Raw genomic sequence first — 22,115 nt, 5'->3', positions numbered from 1 at the left:
ACAGGTGAAGGTGGTCAAAAGGTACAAATTTCCCGTTATAAAAAATAAGTCCTAGGAATGTAATGCACAGCACCTATAGTTAATACTATATTGTAGATTTGAAAGTTGCTAAGAGAAATCTTAAAAGTTCTCATCACAAGAAATTATAACTATTTGTGTTGACGGATGTTAACTGGATATCATGGTGGTCACTTTGTGATATATACAAATACTGAATCCTTATAATTTACATGTACTATTTCAGGTATACATCTCAAAAAAGTTAAAAAGACTTAGATAAAATGGGTTAGAGTCATATCAGTAGTATTTGGTGCACATGAGATTCCAACCCTGGGTCCAAGTCCAAGTTCTTTTCCCTGCAGTGTTACCTCTCTTGACATCTAACACCTGCACAGAGAGGGACACCTAAGTTACTGATCACTTCCTAAAGCCATTAGTGCAACTAATCCTTGTGAGTCAAGTCCTGAGGGCAGGCATAACTACGCCCTGGGCAAGGTGAGTTATTAGGTGATTTATCTAAGGTCACATAGGTAATGAATGACGATAAATATGGGAATTCAAAACTTCTGGGCTTTTTCTAACCCATGATACTATAATTGTGCTGTAACCAAACTCAGCTTTGAATTTTTTTTTTTTTTAAGGTTCATTTATTTGAGGCGGGGGGGGGGGGGGGTGGGCGGGGCAGCGGGGGAGAGAGACGTGCACATTCAACAGGGGAGAGGGGCAGAGAGAAAAAGAGAATCCCAACCAGGCTCCACACTCAGCACAGAGCCAGACACGGGATTCAATCCCATGACGTCACAAGATACCTCTTGAGCCAATATTGAAAGTCAGACGTTCAACTGACTGAGACATTCAGGTGCCCCTCAGCTTTGAATTTAAAATGCAGGCAGAGGGGCGCCTGGGTGGCGCAGTCGGTTAAGCGTCCGACTTCAGCCAGGTCACGATCTCGCGGTCCGGGAGTTCGAGCCCCGCGTCAGGCTCTGGGCTGATGGCTCAGAGCCTGGAGCCTGTTTCCGATTCTGTGTCTCCCTCTCTCTCTGCCCCTCCCCCGTTCATGCTCTGTCTCTCTCTGTCCCAAAAATAAATAAACGTTAAAATGCAGGCAGAAACTATACATTTTTTGCTCTATATAGAACCAAAATACTGTTTACCTAATTAACCACTTCCTGAAAGGAGTTAGAAAATCTGCAAAAAGGAGCTATTTGTCATTGATTCTAAAGATCAAACATGATTAGTCAATATCAAAATATTAACACATTGTTTGATTTACTGTAATTTTAAGTTTGAGGGGGGGGCAGAGAGAGAGAGAGGGGGGCAGAGAGAGAGAGAGAGAGAGGGGCAGAGAGAGAGAGAGAGAGAGAGGGGCAGAGAGAGAGAGAGAGAGGGGCAGAGAGAGAGAGAGAGAGGGGCAGAGAGAGAGAGAGAGAGGGGCAGAGAGAGAGAGAGAGAGGGGCAGAGAGAGAGAGAGAGAGGGGCAGAGAGAGAGAGAGAGGGGCAGAGAGAGAGAGAGAGGGGCAGAGAGAGAGAGAGAGAGAGAGAGAGAGGGGCAGAGAGAGAGAGAGAGAGAGGGGCAGAGAGAGAGAGAGAGAGAGGGGCAGAGAGAGAGAGAGAGAGAGGGGCAGAGAGAGAGAGAGAGAGGGGCAGAGAGAGAGAGAGAGAGAGGGGCAGAGAGAGAGAGAGAGAGGGGCAGAGAGAGAGAGAGAGAGAGGGGCAGAGAGAGAGAGAGAGAGGGGCAGAGAGAGAGAGAGAGAGGGGGGCAGAGAGAGAGAGAGAGAGGGGGGCAGAGAGAGAGAGAGAGAGGGGGGCAGAGAGAGAGAGAGAGGGGGGCAGAGAGAGAGAGAGAGAGAGAGGGGCAGAGAGAGAGAGAGAGGGGCAGAGAGAGAGAGAGAGGGGCAGAGAGAGAGAGAGAGAGAGGCAGAGAGAGAGAGAGGGGAGGAGAGAGAGAGAGAGAGAGAGGCAGAGAGAGAGAGAGAGAGAGAGAGAGAGAGAGGCAGACAGAGAGAGAGAGAGGCAGAGAGAGAGAATCCCAAGCAGGCTCCACCACAGAGCCAAACGCAGGGCTCAAACCCACCTCCCACAAGATCACGACCGGAGCCAAAAATCAAGGGTCAGACCCTTAACTGAGCCATCCAGGTGCCCCGATGTACTGTAGTTTTAAAATGATTTCTTCCAGTTAAGTAATTTTAAAACTAGTTGCATTTCTGTCTTCATATCATAAACAGTCATTTAAAATCTCAAGTCTGTTATTTTCCCAGTATAATACGTGTCCTAAACTTCTAAGAAGTGTTTCTAAAATATACATATTATATATAGTGCCTCTTTACCTTGTCAATGGCTACAGTCATCTAGAAACAAGTTTCAGTTTGCAAAAGATAAAATTGGCAACAAGACAGATATTTAGAAACCTGATACTGTATGCTCTATTTAGACCTTCATGAGGATATTGTACAAAGCCCTGCCTCGAACTGTGTAGAACTTTCTATAAATGATTCACTTCTAAATTAGCTGCCCTGGGTCAGCAGTGGCAAGTCTTAAATAAAAGGTGAATCATCCTTTGTACTCTTCCTTCTTCAGTACAACCACTTTTTCAGTGATCAAAATAATAGGACAAAAATAATTTTATCCAAAAAAAGAAAAGCAGACTTATAGTTGTTAATCTACCAAATGACTTCCCACAGTGACCAAAAGAACATTCTTTTGCTAATGAAAGCTAACCAAAGCAACTATGTATCCAAGAAACTGTGTATCCATATCCACCTACGTATCCAAAGCAATTCTCGAAAGAAAGGTTAAAAAGATAGGGATAGATTTTAGTCTTGCCTTTGTGGACATTACAGAAACACTAAACCAAGTAAGATAAATCAAATGTGTATGGCTATATATATCATCCTCTTCCACAATATTCTTCCAGTCAGAACTTTATCCTGGGTCTAATAATGCTGCAAGGTCATGTGCCAAATTTAAAGACATCATAAATCACTGCTGTTCCCCTGGTCAGGTGCTGTCTCAAATTTTCCAGCTTTCTAAACCTACTTATCTCCTTAAAAGACTCCTCTTGACACTTAAAATGGAAAATATAAAAGGGCAAAGAGACTATAATAAGGAGACAGTTTATATCTAAGAACAGTGTAGTAGGGTGGGTTTGTGAAGTATTATAAATTTTAAGAAAAAGATTCATGATTAAACTTTCCAGTGTACCAAATACAAATTTATAAAATATGGCCATTATATCCCCAAAAGGTCCCTAATCAAAATCTTAAAACACGTTTGGCAAAATGCTCATGGAGCACTGTGTTCATATTAGCCCAGGTAACAGACTTACAACCCTTATAATGAAAGGTCTGTAAGCATATGGTATTTAAAAATCACCCAAAGGTGTTGGGGGGGGGGGGGGGGGCGGGGAGTGGCGTGGCTTGCTCAGTTGGTACAGCATGTGACTCTTGGTCTCAGGGTTGTCAATTTGAGCCCCTGTTGGGTGTAGAGATTAGTTTAAAAAAATTTTATTTAAACACCCAAGTGAATCATGGAGAATTGGAAAGCAAGCATGGTGAGCCACTGAGGGATCAGGTGAAAATGACAGGGGTCTATTCCTTACTACTATTTCCTAGGACAGAATTTCTGAAAGAGATGAGCACTTTATGGAAAAAGTGGGCCATCTGAAGCACTATAAACATCTTCAGAGAAAAAGATTGAAAAGGATTTTTAATTTAGACTAGGACACCTGAAAAGACATTAGGAAAAGTACAAGGCAACAGGGGGAGAGGTGACAGAGGAAAATGTACTAGAGTGTTCCCTAGATGGAAGGATTGGGGGAAGACAAACCCACTGACCACCTTAGATAATTGTTCACTAGCAAGTTTGAGAAGTACTGGGGGAAAAACAAAACAAAACCACACCTATAGATAGAGTCAGTGTGACACAAGTAAGGGGAGCCCTCCATCTGGAGTATGTGTGTGAAGATTCAGGTTGCTCAATTCTGAACCATCTCCCATGCCAGAGATAGAGAACCCCAAGAACAGAGACTGGGATGAGGTAGAAAGGAGCTGCCAAGAATAGAATTATGTCACAGGCTCAGACACTTAGGCACAGCCCTGGCTGCAAGACTCTCCCCTTTGCTCAGAGCCGTTTATTACTAGCTCCTGCTCCCTGCTCTAAGCAGCTTCTTCCCACCCTCAGCTTGCCAACATTACTGACATTCCTGACTATAAAACTCCTGGGACTGGAGCAGGCAGAAGACTTAAAGAAGGGAGAAGAACCCAGCAATGTCAGAAGGCTTCCCGAAGAAGTTGGCAGGCTACCACAGGGTTCCACCTTCAACTCCCAGAAATGTGTCACCAAGCAGGAGCCAGGACGAGGAGTACCAGTGTCTCCTGGCTCCAGGTCTGGTGCTGACGCTGCGCCCTCACTATCTGCTTCTATTTTTACAACCACGCTACGCTCTTCCCACCCCCTTCCCTAGTGCTTATAATTTCACAGACTTCCTTAATGCCCAGGAAACTGGTTTATATATGGTGTTTCATTACCAAACATACGAAACTTTCTCGTATTTTTCTTCTTTCTCCTTTTCTAGTAAGCATTTTGGTTATAATTAGGTGGATTCCAGGTCCCAGAGTTTGTTTTTGTTTTTAACTAGGTTCCACACCCAATATGGGGCTTGAATTCAAGACCTTGTGATCAAGAGTCTCATGCTCTACCAACTGAGCCAGCCAGACACCCCTCCCTACCCAGCCCCCTCCCAGAATAATTCTTAATACCATCCCTGTCACTCTCTGAAGTGTCTGGGTTTGAAATACAAATTGTATGGTCATCTAGTTATAATACATCTATTAAGCTGATCAAATAAGCATATTGCCATTTCAGAATGGTAGGACTAAAGACAGCATGGGATAAAAGGAAACACATAGATTTGGATGTTGAAAAACAGTGGTAGAGTTCTTCCTCTATCCTTTAGCATCTAAGTAATCTTCCCCAGAAGATTCTTGGAAGGAAATATCAGTGTGTAGAACTTGAGCACAATTAAAACCATAGGAGACTTGGGAGAGAGCACACAGGAGAGGGGTAAAAGGATAATCTTAATCTTCAGGCTGAATGTGGAGACTGACACTGGTCTCAACTCCACAAAGAAAAGATCATGACCTTTTTTGAGATGAGCACTGGGTGTTGTATGTAAACGATGGATCACAGGAATCTACCCCCTGAAACCAAGAGCACACTGTATACACTGTATGTTAGCTAACTTGACAATTAAAAAAAAAAAAAAAAAAGTCAGATGCTTAATCGACTGAGCCACCCAGGTGCACCCGTTGAGCCTGCTTAAGATTCTCTCCCTCCCTCCTCTAAATTTTTTTAATTTTTAAATTTAAGCAAAAGATGGGGCACCTGGGTGGCTCAGTCAGTTGAGCGTCCGGCTTCGGCTCAGGTCATGATCTCAAAGTCCATGAGTTCGAGTCTCAGGTCAAGCTCTGTGCTGACAGCTCAGAGCCTGGAGCCTGCTTCGGATTCTGTGTCTCCCTCTCTCTCTCTGCCCCTCCCCCACTCATGCGGTCTCAGAAACAAATAAACATTAAGAAAAATTAAAAAAAAAAAATTTAAACAAAAAGATCCTAGGAGACTTAATGGGATTTAATGTGCATCTACTCTATTCCTTAAGAAATATATATTTTTAAAGTGTGTATAGGTAGATAATATTGAATTTTTATTTCAGGATAGTCAACATGGTGTTATTTTGGGCCTGATAAGGCTAGGAACCACTTGCGTAAAGGAAGAGGCCTGGACTTTGACTCAAATTTATCTGGGCCCAAAGACATCACTTTAGACTGAATGACTTGAATAATTTACTTTCGCTCTGAGCTCTAGTTGCTTCATCTACAGTTGGTAGTCCTTTCTAGGGTAGCCCTTTCTAGGGCTTTGGGTAGAAACCCACCATTTCAGATAGGATAGCATGGGTTAAGTGGTAAGGATAGGTATTCCACAATTCCCTTCTTGGGGGACCTGGGTGCCTCAGTTCATTGAGCACCCAGCTCTTGGTCTCAGCTCAGGTTATGATCTCACAGATCGGGAGGCCAAGCCCTGCACTTGCAGATAGTGCAGAGCCTGCTTTGAATTTTTGCTCTCTCCTTGTCTCCACACCCCTGCCTCAAAAAAATCACCTTTTTAAAGAATTCCTTTCTTCTTAGTTCTGAAGATAGGTTTCCCTTTCCCCACTCACCTTTACATAAAGGCAGGAAGATTAAGATAGGAAGGAGAAAGTATAAAGAATATAGAAGAAAGGGAGTAAAAGGGATCATGACCATCACCTAATACCTAATCACACCCAGTACATGCTGCTAGTATCAAATGTGAAAAGCTTCAAGAGGTTAAATTAAGATTCTGGCCCTGGAACATGAAGGACCTAGTGTTAATGCCAAGCACAGAAACCACTATTATATTAATGCACTATGTAGATATGTGAATGGTTTTAAGAACGGACATAGAATTATCATTTCCTCAAATTTGTTAGTTATATCCTATTAAGGCCACGTAAAATTAACACTGCAATTTAAGAACCTGTGACTTTTACAGATGGAGAGGATCTACAGGATCATCCTGGATTTTAGCCATTAAAACAAAAAAAAAAAGTTGAGGGGTGACTGGCTGGCTCAGTCAGAGCATGCAACTCTTGATCTCAGGGGTCAGCAGTTCAAGCCCCATGTTGGGGGTAGAGTTTACTTAATAGTAAAAAAAAAACAAAAGAGGGGCGCCTGGGTGGCGCAGTCGGTTAAGCGTCCGACTTCAGCCAGGTCACGATCTCGCGGTCCGTGAGTTCGAGCCCCGCGTCGGGCTCTGGGCTGATGGCTCAGAGCCTGGAGCCTGTTTCCGATTCTGTGTCTCCCTCTCTCTCTGCCCCTCCCCTGTTCATGCTCTGTCTCTCTCTGTCCCAAAAATAAATAAAAACGTTGAAAAAAAAAAATTAAAAAAAAAAAAAAAAAAACAAAAGAAACAAATAAAGAAAAAAGAAAGTTAAAACTATTCTCCTACAAAGGCTTTATCTCCAGGGAGTTTTTTCTTTGGTTTTGTTTTGTTTTTAAAGAATAGAAAATAACACTTTCTAAATACTTGAGTTCTTGAGCCTCTTAACCAGTACTTACAGATTGGTCATACGTTTCTACTTTTAAGTAGGCTCCACACCCAGCATGGAGCCCAACAAGGGCTTACAGACTTCAGCAGAGATCAAGAGTCAGATGCTTAACCGACTGAGCCACCCAGGCGCCCTGATGGTCATAGATTTCTAAAAACAAATATTCTATCACAGACAAGGTCAAAGGTCCCTTCTTGCTTTTCACTTATCTATAGTAGCCACAAAACCTCCCTGCTGTTACTCATGCCCAAGCTTCAACTTCCTAGTCTGAATTTTAAGCACCAAACCTCAGAATACTCAGCATACCCATAACAGCAGGGCTGGGGTTTCTAAGATGAGTAAGGAAAGCCAACTTTTAGATCCCAATCCAGAAAAGCAGGGACAGTCATCCACCCTCAGTCAGCCAACCTCTGTTGTCTATTTCAGCAAGTATTTAGCCCAAAGGTATCTGTTAGTCATTTCAATCTTAAGTAGTTTCAAGGAACATCTTTTGTCACCTCAGGTGATGGGCATTTCTAAGGAGACACAGGGAAGCAAAGAAAGCACAGGAAACCTTTTCAGAAGGCACAGACTTCTTAGAAGTTATTTTAAATTGGCTTATCACCATTAAAGACACAGTATCAGCTCTCCCAGCATGAAGGACACCCTCTGGGACGCTGCAAAAACCCCAGTGACTGTCATTCACAGGCCTCAAAATCTCCTGAGGTCTACGCCCTTGCTTCTGCTACTACCAGCTGTACAGAACAGATATATAGTGTTTAAAAGAAAAGTGAAAGGACGAGAGGTTTATAGTCACAGATATGCACGTATTTTCACACATACAGACTTGTAAATTCAGAGAGTATTTTTCTAGAAGGATGGCCAAGAAAGTGGCCACAACAGATGCTTCTGGTGAAGACTAGGGAACTGTGGTTCTGGGTGACCCACTTTTTTCTTCTAGTTTTTATTTTGTGATATATTATTATTTTTCAATTAAAACCTGGTTTCATAGAACATCATTTACTCTATAGCTCCACTATGGACTTCTGCTACACAGAGAATAATTTCTGCTAGTAGATTCAGTAAATGAATGAAACAAAATTAAGAGACACCACTTTCCTTAACTTATGGATACCCTTAACTGAGAGCCAACAAGTGGATGAGAGGAGGAGGACCTGAGAGGTAGGATGGAACTACTAACACCAGGAGGAAGAAACTAGACACATTGGATTAAGAATCGGTTGCATGAATTAGTTATAACTATCCTGCTTATATCCAGTTTTGAGGCAACAAAAGAACTTGTGTGGTATAACCATCCCCGATGTCCAAGCAATATATTTGATGTCAGAAAAGCAGAAAAACATACCCTAACTTCTAAAATTTTATTTCGAGTTTATATTACTGCACCTTACTGAATCATACATGGAATTGTTTTCCAAAACAGTTCAAAACACTTCATTTTTAATTTATCCGATTGACAGGGAGCACTGTCAGCATTTCGGTCTTATACTTTCTATCCAGAACTTAAGAAGGAAATGATCTCTAAATGATCTTTTTTTATAAGAACTACCAGTAAACCAAAAAAATTGTGAGAAGTTATTTTTTTAATGTTTATTTTTGAGAAAGACACAGAGTGCAAGCAGGGGAGGGGCAGAGAGAGAGGGACACACAGAATCTGAATGAAGCAGGCTCCAGGCTCTGAGCTGTCAGCACAGAGCCCAATACGGGGCTCAAACCCCACCCCCATGAGGTCTTGACCTGAGCCAAAGTCAGATGCTTAACTGGCTGAGTCACCCAGGCACCCCTCTGAGTGATCATTTAAATACATTAGGGTCTCTACAATTTCAAGGATTTCTTTAGTCCATCCACTTGCAAAGCAGAGAGAACTTTCGCTGTTTTGTTTAGCATTTTAGAAATAAATTAAAAAAAAAAAATAACAACAACTCTGGTTTGAAGTATTATTCAGTTTCATTACTACAACTTTCCTCTGTAGCTATAGCTTTGCATTTGTGGAATCAAAATTACATGCTAGGTATATACGCTGAGCAGTAAACGTACACATGGCTCAATACTTCAGGGCTCTGCCATAACTTTCCCAGCCATATCCCAACTCACCTCTCTTTGAACTCTGCCTACCATATCCCCATCAGCATATCTCGTACTACTGGTAACATTCTTCATTTTCCACCTTGTATTATCAACATATGATACTTATCTTCGTTTGCCTTGTTACCACCACACCTATATATTGTAAGCTCCAGGAGGCAGGCACTTAGTAACCTCTGTATTTTAATGCTTTGTGGATTTAATTAAAAATAAATGTTACCTTTATGTACAAACTCTGGAGAAACATTCAAGATGAAAAATACTTTGGATCTCATTTAACCCAGTGGTTTCCAAACATCTATCAATAATAGATGACAGGCCAGGGATATAAGGGAAAGGTGTAATTCACAATATGCAGGCCCTAGCCCAAATCTACAGAAGTGGGGCCCAGAATCTCTGGTTGTTTTAAAGGTCTCCAGGTGATTCTGAGATGCACCAGGTTTGGGAATCACTGGTCTCGTCTACCAAACACATATTACATATGGAGAAACTGAAGCCCAAGGAGATCGAAGACTTGCCCAAAGTTGAATAGCAAAGTAAACAGAAGAGCATGAACATCAGCAGAGGACAATGATGAAATGGAAACCACCTGGCAGAGTTCAGAATGGAATAAAAGATAAGCATTAACTAGATCATCATCCTAGACCATCTTTCTATCACTGAATGTAGCAACTGCTGAATAGCTTTTTTAAAAATATGGGGTTTTTTTTTAAATAAATTTTTTTAAGTATGTACCTCAGAATATTGGCCTAAGGAGTACTAGGCAGGAAAAAAAAGGGGGGGCGCGGGGGGGGGGGTAAGTTCCACAGTCAAGTAAACATAGGGAATGAGAAACACCAAGCTTTTTAAATGTTTAGTGGACTTCTTAGAGCCTTTAATATGTAATTATGAGTATACAAAACACATCTCCTCCAAAGTTATCCGACAACTGAAGACACTTTCTATAATAGTATTTCAAGAGATTAGTATTCCTTGGAACACCTTTTAAGGAAATTCTAGCTTAACCAGAAACTAAGTTTCTAATCTTCGAATTGAACTGGAGGAAGGGGCTAAATATTTTTCACCTTTATGTTCCCAACATCAAATACAATACTGGACTCATAGTGAGCACTCAGATAAATGGACTCCTTCAGCAAAAATTGGTTAAAAGTAATCAGGCACAGGTTTATTTGGTGGGTAAACAAGTTAAAAAGTTGGATTACAATAAGTCTCACCCAACTCCAGAATTATAAAACATTTAATACCTGGCATTGACCTAGATGTTTACATAAATTATTTCATTTATACTTAAGTCTTTTATGGTAGCTCCTAGCAACACTATTTTACAGGTGAACAGAAACCAAGCAGCCACTAACTAACTTGCCCAAAGTCTCAAAGAAGTGGCACTCCCAAACACTGAGCTATATTGTCATTCAATGCTTCTAGACAGGGGCAGGGAGGAGGCGGGGGCAGTTTAAGGATAGGCACAGAGGAATTAAGCATGACAACCTCACAGAGGGTTATCCAGAAAAAAGTATATACATGCTTATGCTAGCAAAGCTTAAGAAAAAGGTCCCTTTTTCTTAAAATGCAAGAAATATGAATGGTTAAAAAAAAAAAAAAAAAAAAACAAAAAAAAAAAAACCACTTTATAAAAGCTCAGAATAGGCCAACAAATGCCCAGTCTGGCTGGTGTTGGTCACTGACTCAAGAAGTATCCACCTAAGGGGTGCCCAAGTGGCTCAGTCGGTTAAGTGACCAACTCATGGTTTCAGCTCAGGTCATGATCTCACTGTTCAGGAGTTTGAGCCCCATGTTGGGCTCTGCATCTGGCAGCATGAAGCTTGCTTGGGAGCTTAAGTCAGACTCTTAACCCACTGAGCCACCCAGGAGCCTCTATATTTAAAAATTCTTAAATGGGATTTAAAAAATATTGGCACCCAGGTGGCTCAGTCGGTTGAGCGTCCGGCTTCGGCTCGGGTCAGGACCTCACGGCTCAGTGAGTTCAAGCACCACATCGCGCTCTGTGCCGACAGCTCAGAGCCTGGAGCCTGCTTCAGATTCTGTGTCTCCCTCTCTATCTGCCCCTAACTCACTCGTATTCTCTCTCTCAAAACTAAATAAACATTAAAAAAAATGCTTTGTTAAATATTGGCAAGTGTTGATAATTGTTGAAGCTGGACACCTGGGAGGTATTATACTATTTTCTTCCACGTGTATTTAAATATTCCATAATAAAAAGTTAAAAATGAAAAAAAAATTACTGCATACTAACTGCTAGTCCCTGCCTAGAGCAGTTCTCAAATTTATGGCAAAGACAGGCAGTAAATCAACAGTTATTCAGTTTGTAAGATTTATGGAAGCTAGGAAAAGAGGCAAGGAACCTTGAGGTGGGCATGGGGATGGGGGGGTAGGGGGAGCTCTGGGTATGGACTTCTAAGTAAAAGTGCTTTAATTAATTAAACAAGGAAGCTTTTAGACTGAGGTTGTTCTAATACCTCGGCAGCCTATGTAAGCAAACCAAAATCTACACCTGCAAATGTCTCAAGAATACAAAACCTAGAGACAACCAATCACAAACCACCAACCAGGCTTTCCTAAACAAGGCAAAAGAATTGTGCTTTGCTTCCACATCTCTTCTGTAAAAACCCTGCCCCTCACTCCCTACACTCCTAGGAGTGTAGAACACTCCTAATCACTTCTGTTTTGGCACTGCTCAATTCCAGTCGATTTTGCTTAAGTAAACTCTTAGGATTTTTAATATGCTTCAATTCATCTATTAACACAGTTAATAGGGAAAGACAAGGGGAAAGATTCCCAGGGAAAGGGAAGAACAATGCATAAAAGTCATAGGGAACTGAAAATATTCTCACATTTTGGACAGGCCATGGAAGAGGTCTACCATTCCCTTAATTAAGGAAGTCTTCAAAATACCTATCATGCCCACAATGCTTTCCACTGGGACTCCTTAACCACTGTTCACCTGCCTTTGTACACATGCCCTACGGGTTGGACCAGAGAGAGCCCCTGATCCACAGGTTCATGGGTCCTGTCCCACCTGTTCTGTACCCAGACTTGCCAACACAGAGACTCACTCTCAGGGAAGTCAATTTTGAGACAGAATGGGGCACAGAAAGTAGACAGGTAACAAAACAAGACAGAGATGAGGCAATAAGAACCTTAAAGGCACAGAAATCAAAAGGCTGAAAGGCATTAACCAGTCAAGACAAGAAAGCGGGGGTGGAGGGAGGAAGAGATTGATTGAAATGGAAGGTCAAGGACAGACTTGTTCTTGGTTCTCCAAGTCTAAAGCTACTGCTTTCACCTGGACAGCATGAATGATTGTACAGTTGTCCATGGAACCTGAATGTCCAGCTGCAGAGGCTATCCTGAGCTTCTTTACCTCCCTATACATCCTCATATAAACAAACCCACACATACAAGTTGCCTAAGATAATCCAAGTGTCTCCATCTCCTGCTATCTGCAAGAGCCTTTCATGTCTACTCAGGATGGTTGGAGTGGTGGGAAGGAGTGAGGGAAGGCAAACGGACCAGCCGTTAGCCTCTGAAGTGGCAGGGGAGGAGTGTGATTGGCCACTGCCCAGGGATTCAGACTTTAGGATTAGCCACATGCCAACCTCAGGGGATTTCCAGCACAGAAATCAACAGTTTTATTCATTTCTAACCCTCCTGACAGCAATGAGGTCTATAAGGCAGCTGATTAGATTCTCCCACTTCTCAAAGTCTTTTGAGTTTTTTGTAAAAATAAATAAATGAAGCTGATGTTCATGAGGGATAGTAAGCATATATATTGATTGTAATATATTTATAACTTATCAGACATTACTATGCAATTCCAGAAAATACCATCATATTCAACTTACAAAATATGTATAAGGAAAACATAGCAAATGAATGGTAAATTGGGTTTCTACTTTATAAAACACAGGTCAAAGATCATTCCTCTGCTGAAAAACATTTGAGTTCTTTTCACTGCTCACATAACAAAATCCATACAGCTTCAAGGATGTTTGTAGTCTCATCATCTACATCTTCAGCTCCTACTGTACCTACCATTTACTTATCAGACTCTCATGGAGCAGCTAAACTATCTAGCTACCCTAGGGACAATATTTAAAAAAAAAAAAAAAAAAAAAAAACAAGTCCCAGCCCCTCCTCCCACCTCCCCACCACTGCTGCCCTGGAAGACAGGAGTAACTAAATTCAATTCAGTGTGTCAACGTAATGTTAAAATCATGCAATAGTGGGTATTATACCTAATCTAGACTGACAAATTCACAAGGAAGGCTTCTTGGAGGAGGTCACAGTTGAGATCGGAGAGGTGAATGGGAGTGATCAGAAATGAGAACAGCACAAGAAAAAGCATAGAGAAATGAACAGTTAAGTATTCTGGAATATAGAGGGGATGGTTAGAAGAGATTGGAGCAGTAAGCACAGGACAAGACTTAAGAGGGAGGCCGGAATGGAGACATTGTTTAGCTGGTGGGGTATTTGTGTTCTCCCTCCAAAATTCAAATGGTGACTCCCCAAAGGGGATGGCATTAGTAGTAGGGCCTTTGGAAGTTACTTAAGCCTTGAGGGTAGACCTTATGATTAGGATTAGTGCCTTATCCGAAGTTCCAGAGAGACTACCAGCTCCTCCCACCATGGGAGGACACAGTAAGGAGGTGCCAGCAATGAACTAAAAAAGGGACCCTCACCATAAGGTGCTCATGCACCAGCTTTTAGAACTGTGAGCAAGAGATTTACGTTGTTTAAAAGCTACACGGTGATATGGTTATGGCAGCCAGCAAGGAATAAGGCAGGAGGTAACTGGGAGCGCTGAAGGTTTCTAATAGGTATGATCAGACCATCAAAATATTAAAATAGAAGATGGGCAGAATCAGGAAAATCATTTTCAGGGTGCCTCTTTAGCCTCAGCATTGTAATAATCTAGCAGTAACAAATGTTAATACCCTCCAACCAAAGACCACCAGCATTTTTCACCTCTAGTTTATTGTTCTTGGCATCAAGGGACACAGCATGCCTTGAGGCACCATGGAGGGGTCTGAGTAAGAAGATGCTAGAAAGGATCTGGACTCCTGTTAGGTGATTTGTGAGCAGCTCCAAGGAAACAGGAGTCTGCTCTAGATAGGGTGCCATCAAGAAGTAGGGCGATTCTAGGACTATTTTAGTAAACCTATCACTAAGGTGGGAGAAGTTATCAAAGCTAAAGCTAGGATTATTAAAGGAGCAGCAATCATTTAGATCAGTCACCTGGTCTGGGAGGGCAGTAGGATACCTGGTGATTTTTGTGGTTTGAAAAATGTTCATGTTTTGTTTTCTGTCCAGGTAGGATGACAGAGTAGTCTTATGATTAGGGAGCAGTCTTTTAAGTAGTGTTTGTTTTTGGGGCGCCTGGGTGGGTCAGTCGGTTGAGCATCCGACTTCAGCTCAGGTCATGATCTCACAGTCTGAGTTCGAGCCCCGCGTCGGGCTCTGGGCTGATGGCTCAGAGCCTGGAGCCTGCTTCCCATTCTGTGTCTCCCTCTCTCTCTGCCCCTCCCCCGTTCATGCTCTGTCTCTGTCTCAAAAATAAATAAACGTTAAAAAAAAAAATTAAAAAAAAAAAAAAAAGTAGTGTTTGTTTTTGTTTTTTAAGTAATCTCTACATGCAACGTAGGGCTTGAACTTACAACCCCCGAGATCAAGTCACATGCTCTACCAACTAAGCCAATCAGCCAGGTGCCCCCAGAGTGGTCTTATTTTTTACTTGACCCATAAGTCACAGAATGGTCTTATCCAATTTTGATGTTCTAGGAAATCATTTATGCCCGACAGGAGAACACCAAGGCCTACCTGTGAGAGTCAGGCCAGCTCTCAGACAGCAGGGACTGCTTTTCTCACTCTTACACTCCTATTTAGATCTGTTGGACTGGCTTCAGAGTCCTCATAGCTCAATGGTAAAATTCACACTGAATTCCTAGTTCCTTCATTTTGTGTTGTGGTTCCTAGGGAGGGACTGTAAGCCAGTCAGTGAACCCCATTTTGCTTTCATCTTCCTGGATTTCCCATTCATGAAACAGAAAGACATGGTTCCATGTTGGGATGAGCACTGGGTGTTGTATGGAAACCAGTTTGACAATAAATTTCATATTAAAATAAATAAAAAAGAAAGACATGGTTCCACTTGCCAGTTATCTGCATTGCTGGGAAATTATAAAGTCTGCAGTGCAGTTCATGTTCTCCAGATGTGCCACATAAGTACAGAATATTGACTTTCACAAGAGCTCAGTGCTGATGCCAGCAAGTTGAAAAAAAGCAGTTTCTGGGAAGCTTCACAAGGCAGCTTCACTAACTCAGCTAGGAAGCAATTCTGCTTGTAAACAAAGTCTCCAACTTCATAATTTCTGGAATTTTTAGAGATGCAAGAATTAGATAAAAATAAATCTTAGCTTCCCAGTTTCCATACTTTGCCCTCTTACTCCCCTCCACCTTCAAGATATGAGGGATGCTCCTCACTCCTACCTCCATCAAAAGCTAGTCTTTCTTGGGGCGCTGGGTGGCTCAGTCAGTTAAGTGTCCAACTTCGGTCCAGGTCAGGATCTCACGGTTCGTCAGTTTGAGCCCCTCATCAGGCTCTCCACTGACAGTTCAGAGCCTGGAGCCTGCTTCAGATTCTGAGTCTCCCACTCTCTGCCCCTCCTCCACTTGTATTCATTCTCTCTCTCTCTCTCTCTCTCTCTCTCTCTCACACACACACACACACACACACACAATCAATAAACTAGTCTTCACACTGCAATATGAAAATTAACATCTATGGAAGATATCAGTATTATAACTGGTACTAAAGCTTCATACTAAAGCTACAGGATTTTAAGTACTGTGAGGATTCATTATTCAATGAATATTTGAGCTCTGTTTTGGATACAATTATAGGCCCTTTGGGGCTAGGTCTGTAAATAGACAAAATCCTTGCCTTTGTGGAGCTTATATTCTACATAGGAAAGGAAAAAGACAAGTAAGTTCAATATACATAGGATGTTAGTATCAGGGATAATTAAGTAAGGAAAGGAACAGGGATGCTGTCATTTTAAATGGGATGATCAGTACCAGGCTCACTGATAAGGTGACAGTTGAACAGACTAAGAGGAACAACATTCTGCAAAAAGAGGTTCTGGTAAAGACAACAGCCCTAAGGCTCCAGAGTTCAAGGAACAGCTAGGAAGCCAGATTGGCTGGAGCAGAAGGAACAATGATATATTAGAGAGGTATCAGGGCCTGTAAGCCCATAAGGCTTCGGCTTTTGCTGTAAGTGAGATGGGGAGCTATCAGAGTTTTGAACAGATAGAAGTGATACAGAATGTGCCTCACGGGAGGCAACTTTTGAGATTTACTATAGAAATGGGGCAACAGATGAGATGGGACAGGTGAAAAGGTAAGGTTTGCTTTGTTGAGAGGAATAACAGAATTGCAGGTTGCATAAAAAAATAGCTTGAAATTAAAATCACAATTCTTGAAACTAAAATCTGATCTTCCCAAGAATACTGCTTTGCCGGCTTGCTTTACATAATTGAGAAGTTAGATTTGCTCGACCCATTCATTCAATGATTTAGTAACATATATATGTACAAATATAACCAAATCAAAGGAAATTATTTCTGAGATTTGTAAGGAAACTAAGGTTTCGGTTTCTGGAAATGTAAGGTATCTAACTACAAAACTGATTTCTCTAAATGCTTGTTCAGATTACCTTTCTCCAATCTTTCCACATAATAGAGAATTAACAGGTCATGGAATAAACTATTGTCAATCACAGTGGTCAAATATTCAAAATGCCCCGGGGCGCCTGGGTGGCGCAGTCGGTTGAGCGTCCGACTTCAGCCAGGTCACGATCTCGCGGTCCGTGAGTTCGCGCCCCGCGTCGGGCTCTGGGCTGATGGCTCGGAGCCTGGAGCCTGTTTCCGATTCTGTGTCTCCCTCTCTCTCTGCCCCTCCCCCGTTCATGCTCTGTCTCTCTCTGTCCCAAAAATAAATAAACGTTGAAAAAAAAAATTAAAAAAAAAAAATATTCAAAATGCCCCTTCAACAAATTTTATGACTAAAGCTCAGGAGTTTAATGACCAACTCCTTTATATAACCTGAATATTTTAAAAGATGGTATTAAACCTTTTGTAAAAGTATCCCTGCATTTACAGAAGTGAACTGCTCTTTTAGGCAAGTTTTCTCTTCTTATTGAATTGCTCATTTAGTTGTTTAGAAAAAAATATCAGCTGAAAGGGATTTCTGCATAATTGGCCATCTGTTTCAAGGTAATGATCACAGACTGCAGCCTACAAGTGATTCATAGCTTAGATTCATAATTTCCTTAGCTTCCTCCTTCAGAGACCTTGAAATAGGTGAAATCCAAATTAGTTTCACAACAGCATTTTTTTTTTGAGACAATATTTTTGTGGGTAAGTCTGAGGCTTTAAAATAAGTTCTTCTGGGTTTGCATTTGGAATTTGAATGCAGTTACCAAGATCCTCATAGCTGCCATGTAATGGACTTGGAACCAGGAAACCTGCATTCAAATCCCGGTTCTGCCCAATACCAGCTCAGTGACTCTGGGCAAGCTACTTAACCTCTCAAAGCCTCATTTAACTTAACTATGAAAAGAACCCTTACGCCATTGCTATGGTGAGCATGGAATGACCACACTGTAGACTTGCATGCCTAGCACAGCCATGGGCATGTTATGAACTCCCAGTAAATCTGCCACACCTGAAATAAGGTCAGGCCTAGTCCTTCCTTTTCCCCCTCCTTAAAGAAGGTTCAACTTTTTATACAGTGCTATTTATAACCTTATAGCCACCTCTCTAGGAAAAAGGCAGGACTTCAGAGTTAACAATCGTTGAAAAAAAAGGGGTAATTTTTTGTTTTGTTCCCCCTGACCACTCGAAAGTTTATACTATGATTTCCCCCTTGAGGGCAGGGGGAAAGGAGATGGGAAATGGGAGCTCACCATAGTGCATTTTAATAAATTACTTGTTTCAAAATGAACTATGGAGATATTTAGGATATACTATACTATGATGACCAGTATTTTATCCTGGATGTACTTAACTATTCTTAATCCAAATGGAAAACTCACATTAATGTTGGCTGTATACATAAAGCAACATATTTGGAATTAGAAAAATAAATCAACTTTGATATAGCAGGTTTAGATTATCTTGGAATTTTATCTAATTCAGTGCATTTGAAACTGAAAACACTGAAAATGACTGCCAAGCTGTCAGACACCCTGGAAAACTTGGGAAGCAATACAGCAATAGAGGTTCGTGGAATTTGGAGTCAGGAGACACACACATACACCTGGGTGTAAACCCAGGCTCCACTACTTCGTGTAATTTTGAAAAGTTTGAGAACCTAAACACCTGTTTCTTCTCTGAAGCAGTGATGATAGTAATATTTTTCAGGAATTAAGTGGATTAAAAAAAGTCATGCATCTTGAGCTCTCAATATTGATAACGAAGACTATTAATGCAAAGCAACTAAATCTAGAGTTCCTGGATACAGAAGAGACATTTAAAGTTGTCAGTTAAATATGCTAACAAGCTTACTTAGCTTAGAAACCAGAAGATCCAAGTTTAAGTAACATCCCAGGTTTTTTTCCTTGTTAGTTATGTCACCTTGCAAAGACCCAATCACTTTGTACTTAGCTCCTCACCTGTTAGGTATTAGTAATATTAGTTACAATTTGTTAAGCATAGACCATGTACCATGCAGTCTGCTAAGTTTATTATATAGGAACTCCATCTTTTTAAGGTTATTTTTGAGAGAGAGAGAACGTGTGCATGAATAGGGAGAGGCAAAGAGAGAGGGAGACAGGAGACGGAGAATCCCAAGCAGGCTCCATGATGCCAGTGCAGAGCCCAACACGGAATTCGATCTCATGACCCCAGGATCATTACCTGAGCCAAAATCAAGAGTCCAATGCTTAACCAGTGGAGCCACTCAGATGTCCCCAAACCCCAGTCTTTACAATGCTTCAAGGTAGATGTTACCTGATTTTTAAGATTTTACTTTTATCTCCACACCCAGTGTGGGATTTGAACTCCTAATCCAGAGATCAAGAGTCGCCTGCTCAACCAACTGAGCCAGCCAGACATTCCTGTTCTCATAGGTTTTATACATGGCTGAAAGGGAGGGAAATTAAACTTGTTCGAAGCCACACAGCCAGTAAGTAGTAGAACCTGGACTCACATCCAGGCTTATGGGTCTCCAAATCCTGTCCTTGGCTACCCAATGAACTACCTGTGCCACCTGCCTCTCCTAAAGGACTTTGTTCTTGTGAAAGAGCTTTTTGAAATTGAAATATCCTTAAAATATTGTTACTCTTCTAAATCAATATAAATAATTCACAAAATGGGTTTGTGATTTGCCCCTCGGCTCCTGGGAAACCTGAAAGAACAAAAGGTTACACTTCAAGCGCTCTTTCATCTCCCCTTGGAAGTTTGCCGTGACCTCAATTTTACTTGAACAGGTCTGATAACATTAAACAACAGAAATCCAAATGCACCTCTGTGCCATTCAAAGGTAGCTCTCTATCCTCCCTGGAGTCCAGGGCAACATCTCGTGCTCTTCCTCGAAATGCGGACAAAAATATTTTTTTGCGCTGACTTACATTTGCACTTCGCGGGAGGAAGCATAAAGTAGCCCCATAAACAGCCACATAAACTAGTGCTTTCTGAATCACGCCCACGGCCAACTCCAGCTCCAGGCACGTAGGCAGCCATTCTAATTAAAGCAAGTTGCAGCCCCTTTTCAAAAATATGGTGTAAAATTTTGAGCTGATTTTCCCTCTGAAAGTTGTGTTAACTAGTCCCAAGTAGTTAGCTATAATACTCTCTAGTTATCCACCCTTGGTACAACAAATTCCTTGGGGACGCCACCAAAGGGATTCTGGTGTTTGGTGCTGACACCTGTGGGGCTAAGGGGACCTCGGTTTGCTATCACCTGGAAGGTACTTATCTCTCCACTCCTCAATCTGGGAGATCCTCAGCGTGACCCTCTCCCGACTGCATAGGAAGGAGAGTAAAGTCCAGATGCAGTCGAGGGTGTCAACTTGCCCAGCCGGAACTCCACTCTGGGGAGGCGCTCACGCCCCGAACGGCTAACTCTGGGACAAGTAAAGCATACTCACTTACATGAGGAAGAAAGGTCGCCCCCGGTTTCCCAAAAGCCAGGGGCCTGAGGAATGTGACCTTCTCGGGGCTGGGACTTACCTTTCCCCTCCCGCGAGGCCCTCTCAGTGCCCCACCAACGCTGCAGGTGGACTCCATGCCGGGCTCAACACCCCAGCGCCCCGCCAGCCGGGGCCAATTTAAGCCGGTGCGGCACGTGGGAGACGCGGGGGGCGCGCGGGAGTGCGCGCGCGCGCGCCAAGCTGAGCCGAAGCACCTGGTCCTTACCTCCGACGCCGAAATCTCGAACACTGCAGCGATCTTGGCGTAGAGCTCCTGGATGCTGGAGAAATTCTCCACTCGGCCCGTGGCGCTGCCGTGCGCCAGCTGCGTGTGGAAAACCAGCTTGTGTGTCGGAACCGGGGGGTCCGGGAGGCTGCCGCCGCTCGCGCCCGCCTGCTCGCTCTTCACCAGCCGGGCGGTGTCCTTGGACTTGGTTTTCATCTTTCTCCGCAGCCCCAGGGGCATCTTGCCTAGCCAAGGGCGGGAGCCCACCTGTACTGCCAACCGCCGCCTCCCCGGCTGGATGCCGCGGACTTTGAGCTCAGGCCACGGGGCTCCGCGCAGGTAAAAGTCGCCGCTGGGCCAATGGTAGAGGTGCTTCCGCCTGGCCGCGCCGGGTCAGCGGTCCCCTCCTTCCTCGCGAGGAGAGGCACCTGGGCCGCAGCGGCCACCTGCCCTCCCAACGCGGGGATCTGGAGACAGGAAAAGTTGGGCCCATTCCCGATTCTCATCTACCGGCTTCTCTCCCCGCCTTTTAAAAAATGCCAAGATTTCCGTAAAAGCCTTGGGATGCTGAAGCTACAGAACACATCTTAGAATGCAAACACGCTGGCCTTTCAGGACCTCACACAGGACTGGGCCATTGGGGATAGGGAATTAGGTAGAAGTCAGCTTTCATCGGCCTTCTCTGAGCCTCACACCCTGCAGGGCCGAGTTGGAAGGGAAAGTTTTGAGATTGGTGCCGCATTAAATTCATAGTCAAACTCTCTCAGCCGGGCCTCGGCGCCTCTCAGTAACCCTTTTTATCCCCCACCCCCACCCCCTCCGGCAGTTTTCTCTCCCAAAGGTTCAGCGCTCTTCCCAAATCATGTGCTCCACTCCCGCTTCTGGGTCTGGGCAGAGCACCCTGCCTCTTACTCTGCAGAGAAAAACTGGAGCCATTCTGTGCAGTGTGTGAGCCACCTCAATTCCCCACCCCTCTGTGTAACTTCACGCGCCTCTGGTCTCCAAACTCCGAAGAAATCTCTTTTTATTTGACCCTTGCACTTCTCTCTTCTAACATCTCTATTTTTTTTTTTTTTCAACTCTAGTATAATTAAGGTTCAGTGTTGTTAGTTTCCGGTGTACAATATAGTGATTCAAGGATTCTTAAGAGCTCTATTGTTAAGCTACCTGTTGGCTCTTGTCCTTTCCCTCCCCATCTGGTGCCACTCACTGGTGGTCAGAAGCCCAAATCTTTTACACTGTTTTCAAGTCCCACCTTTGTACTTGCCTCTAGCTACATCTTCACAACAAAGCAAAACCAATCTTGACTTCTAGGCTGCTCTTCCTCACTTCCCCCTTTGCTCTTAGACTTGCTGTGATCAGACTTTGGCCCCACACTCCACTGAAATTGCTTGTACTATGATCAGCTTCTCAATCATCAGATATGATTAACTCTTTTCAGTCTTTATCTTACTTGACCTTTTAGAGCATCT

The 22,115-nt window shown here is 42.9% G+C and overlaps 1 protein-coding gene across 3 annotated transcripts in view; it reads right to left on the bottom strand.

The window, feature by feature from the left end:
- The window catches only part of GIPC2 (GIPC PDZ domain containing family member 2), an 82,017-nt gene extending 60,626 nt beyond the window's left edge, over positions 1–21,391 (bottom strand). Inside the window, exon 1 of one of the 3 annotated variants that reach the window (XM_045477968.1) lies at positions 20,644–21,391. In XM_045477968.1, the coding sequence (XP_045333924.1) occupies positions 20,644–20,883 (240 nt within the window). In that variant the 5' untranslated portion in view covers positions 20,884–21,391. Of the gene's footprint in view, positions 1–20,457; positions 20,560–20,643 lie in introns of those variants that run through there. The other 2 variants (XM_045477966.1, XM_045477967.1) reach the window with 2 other exon arrangements.
- Positions 21,392–22,115: the final 724 nt, after the last annotated feature.

This window comes from Leopardus geoffroyi, chromosome C1, assembly GCF_018350155.1.
Source record: "Leopardus geoffroyi isolate Oge1 chromosome C1, O.geoffroyi_Oge1_pat1.0, whole genome shotgun sequence".
NCBI lineage: Eukaryota > Metazoa > Chordata > Mammalia > Carnivora > Felidae > Leopardus > Leopardus geoffroyi.
This window is presented reverse-complemented; position numbering and strand designations above follow the sequence as displayed.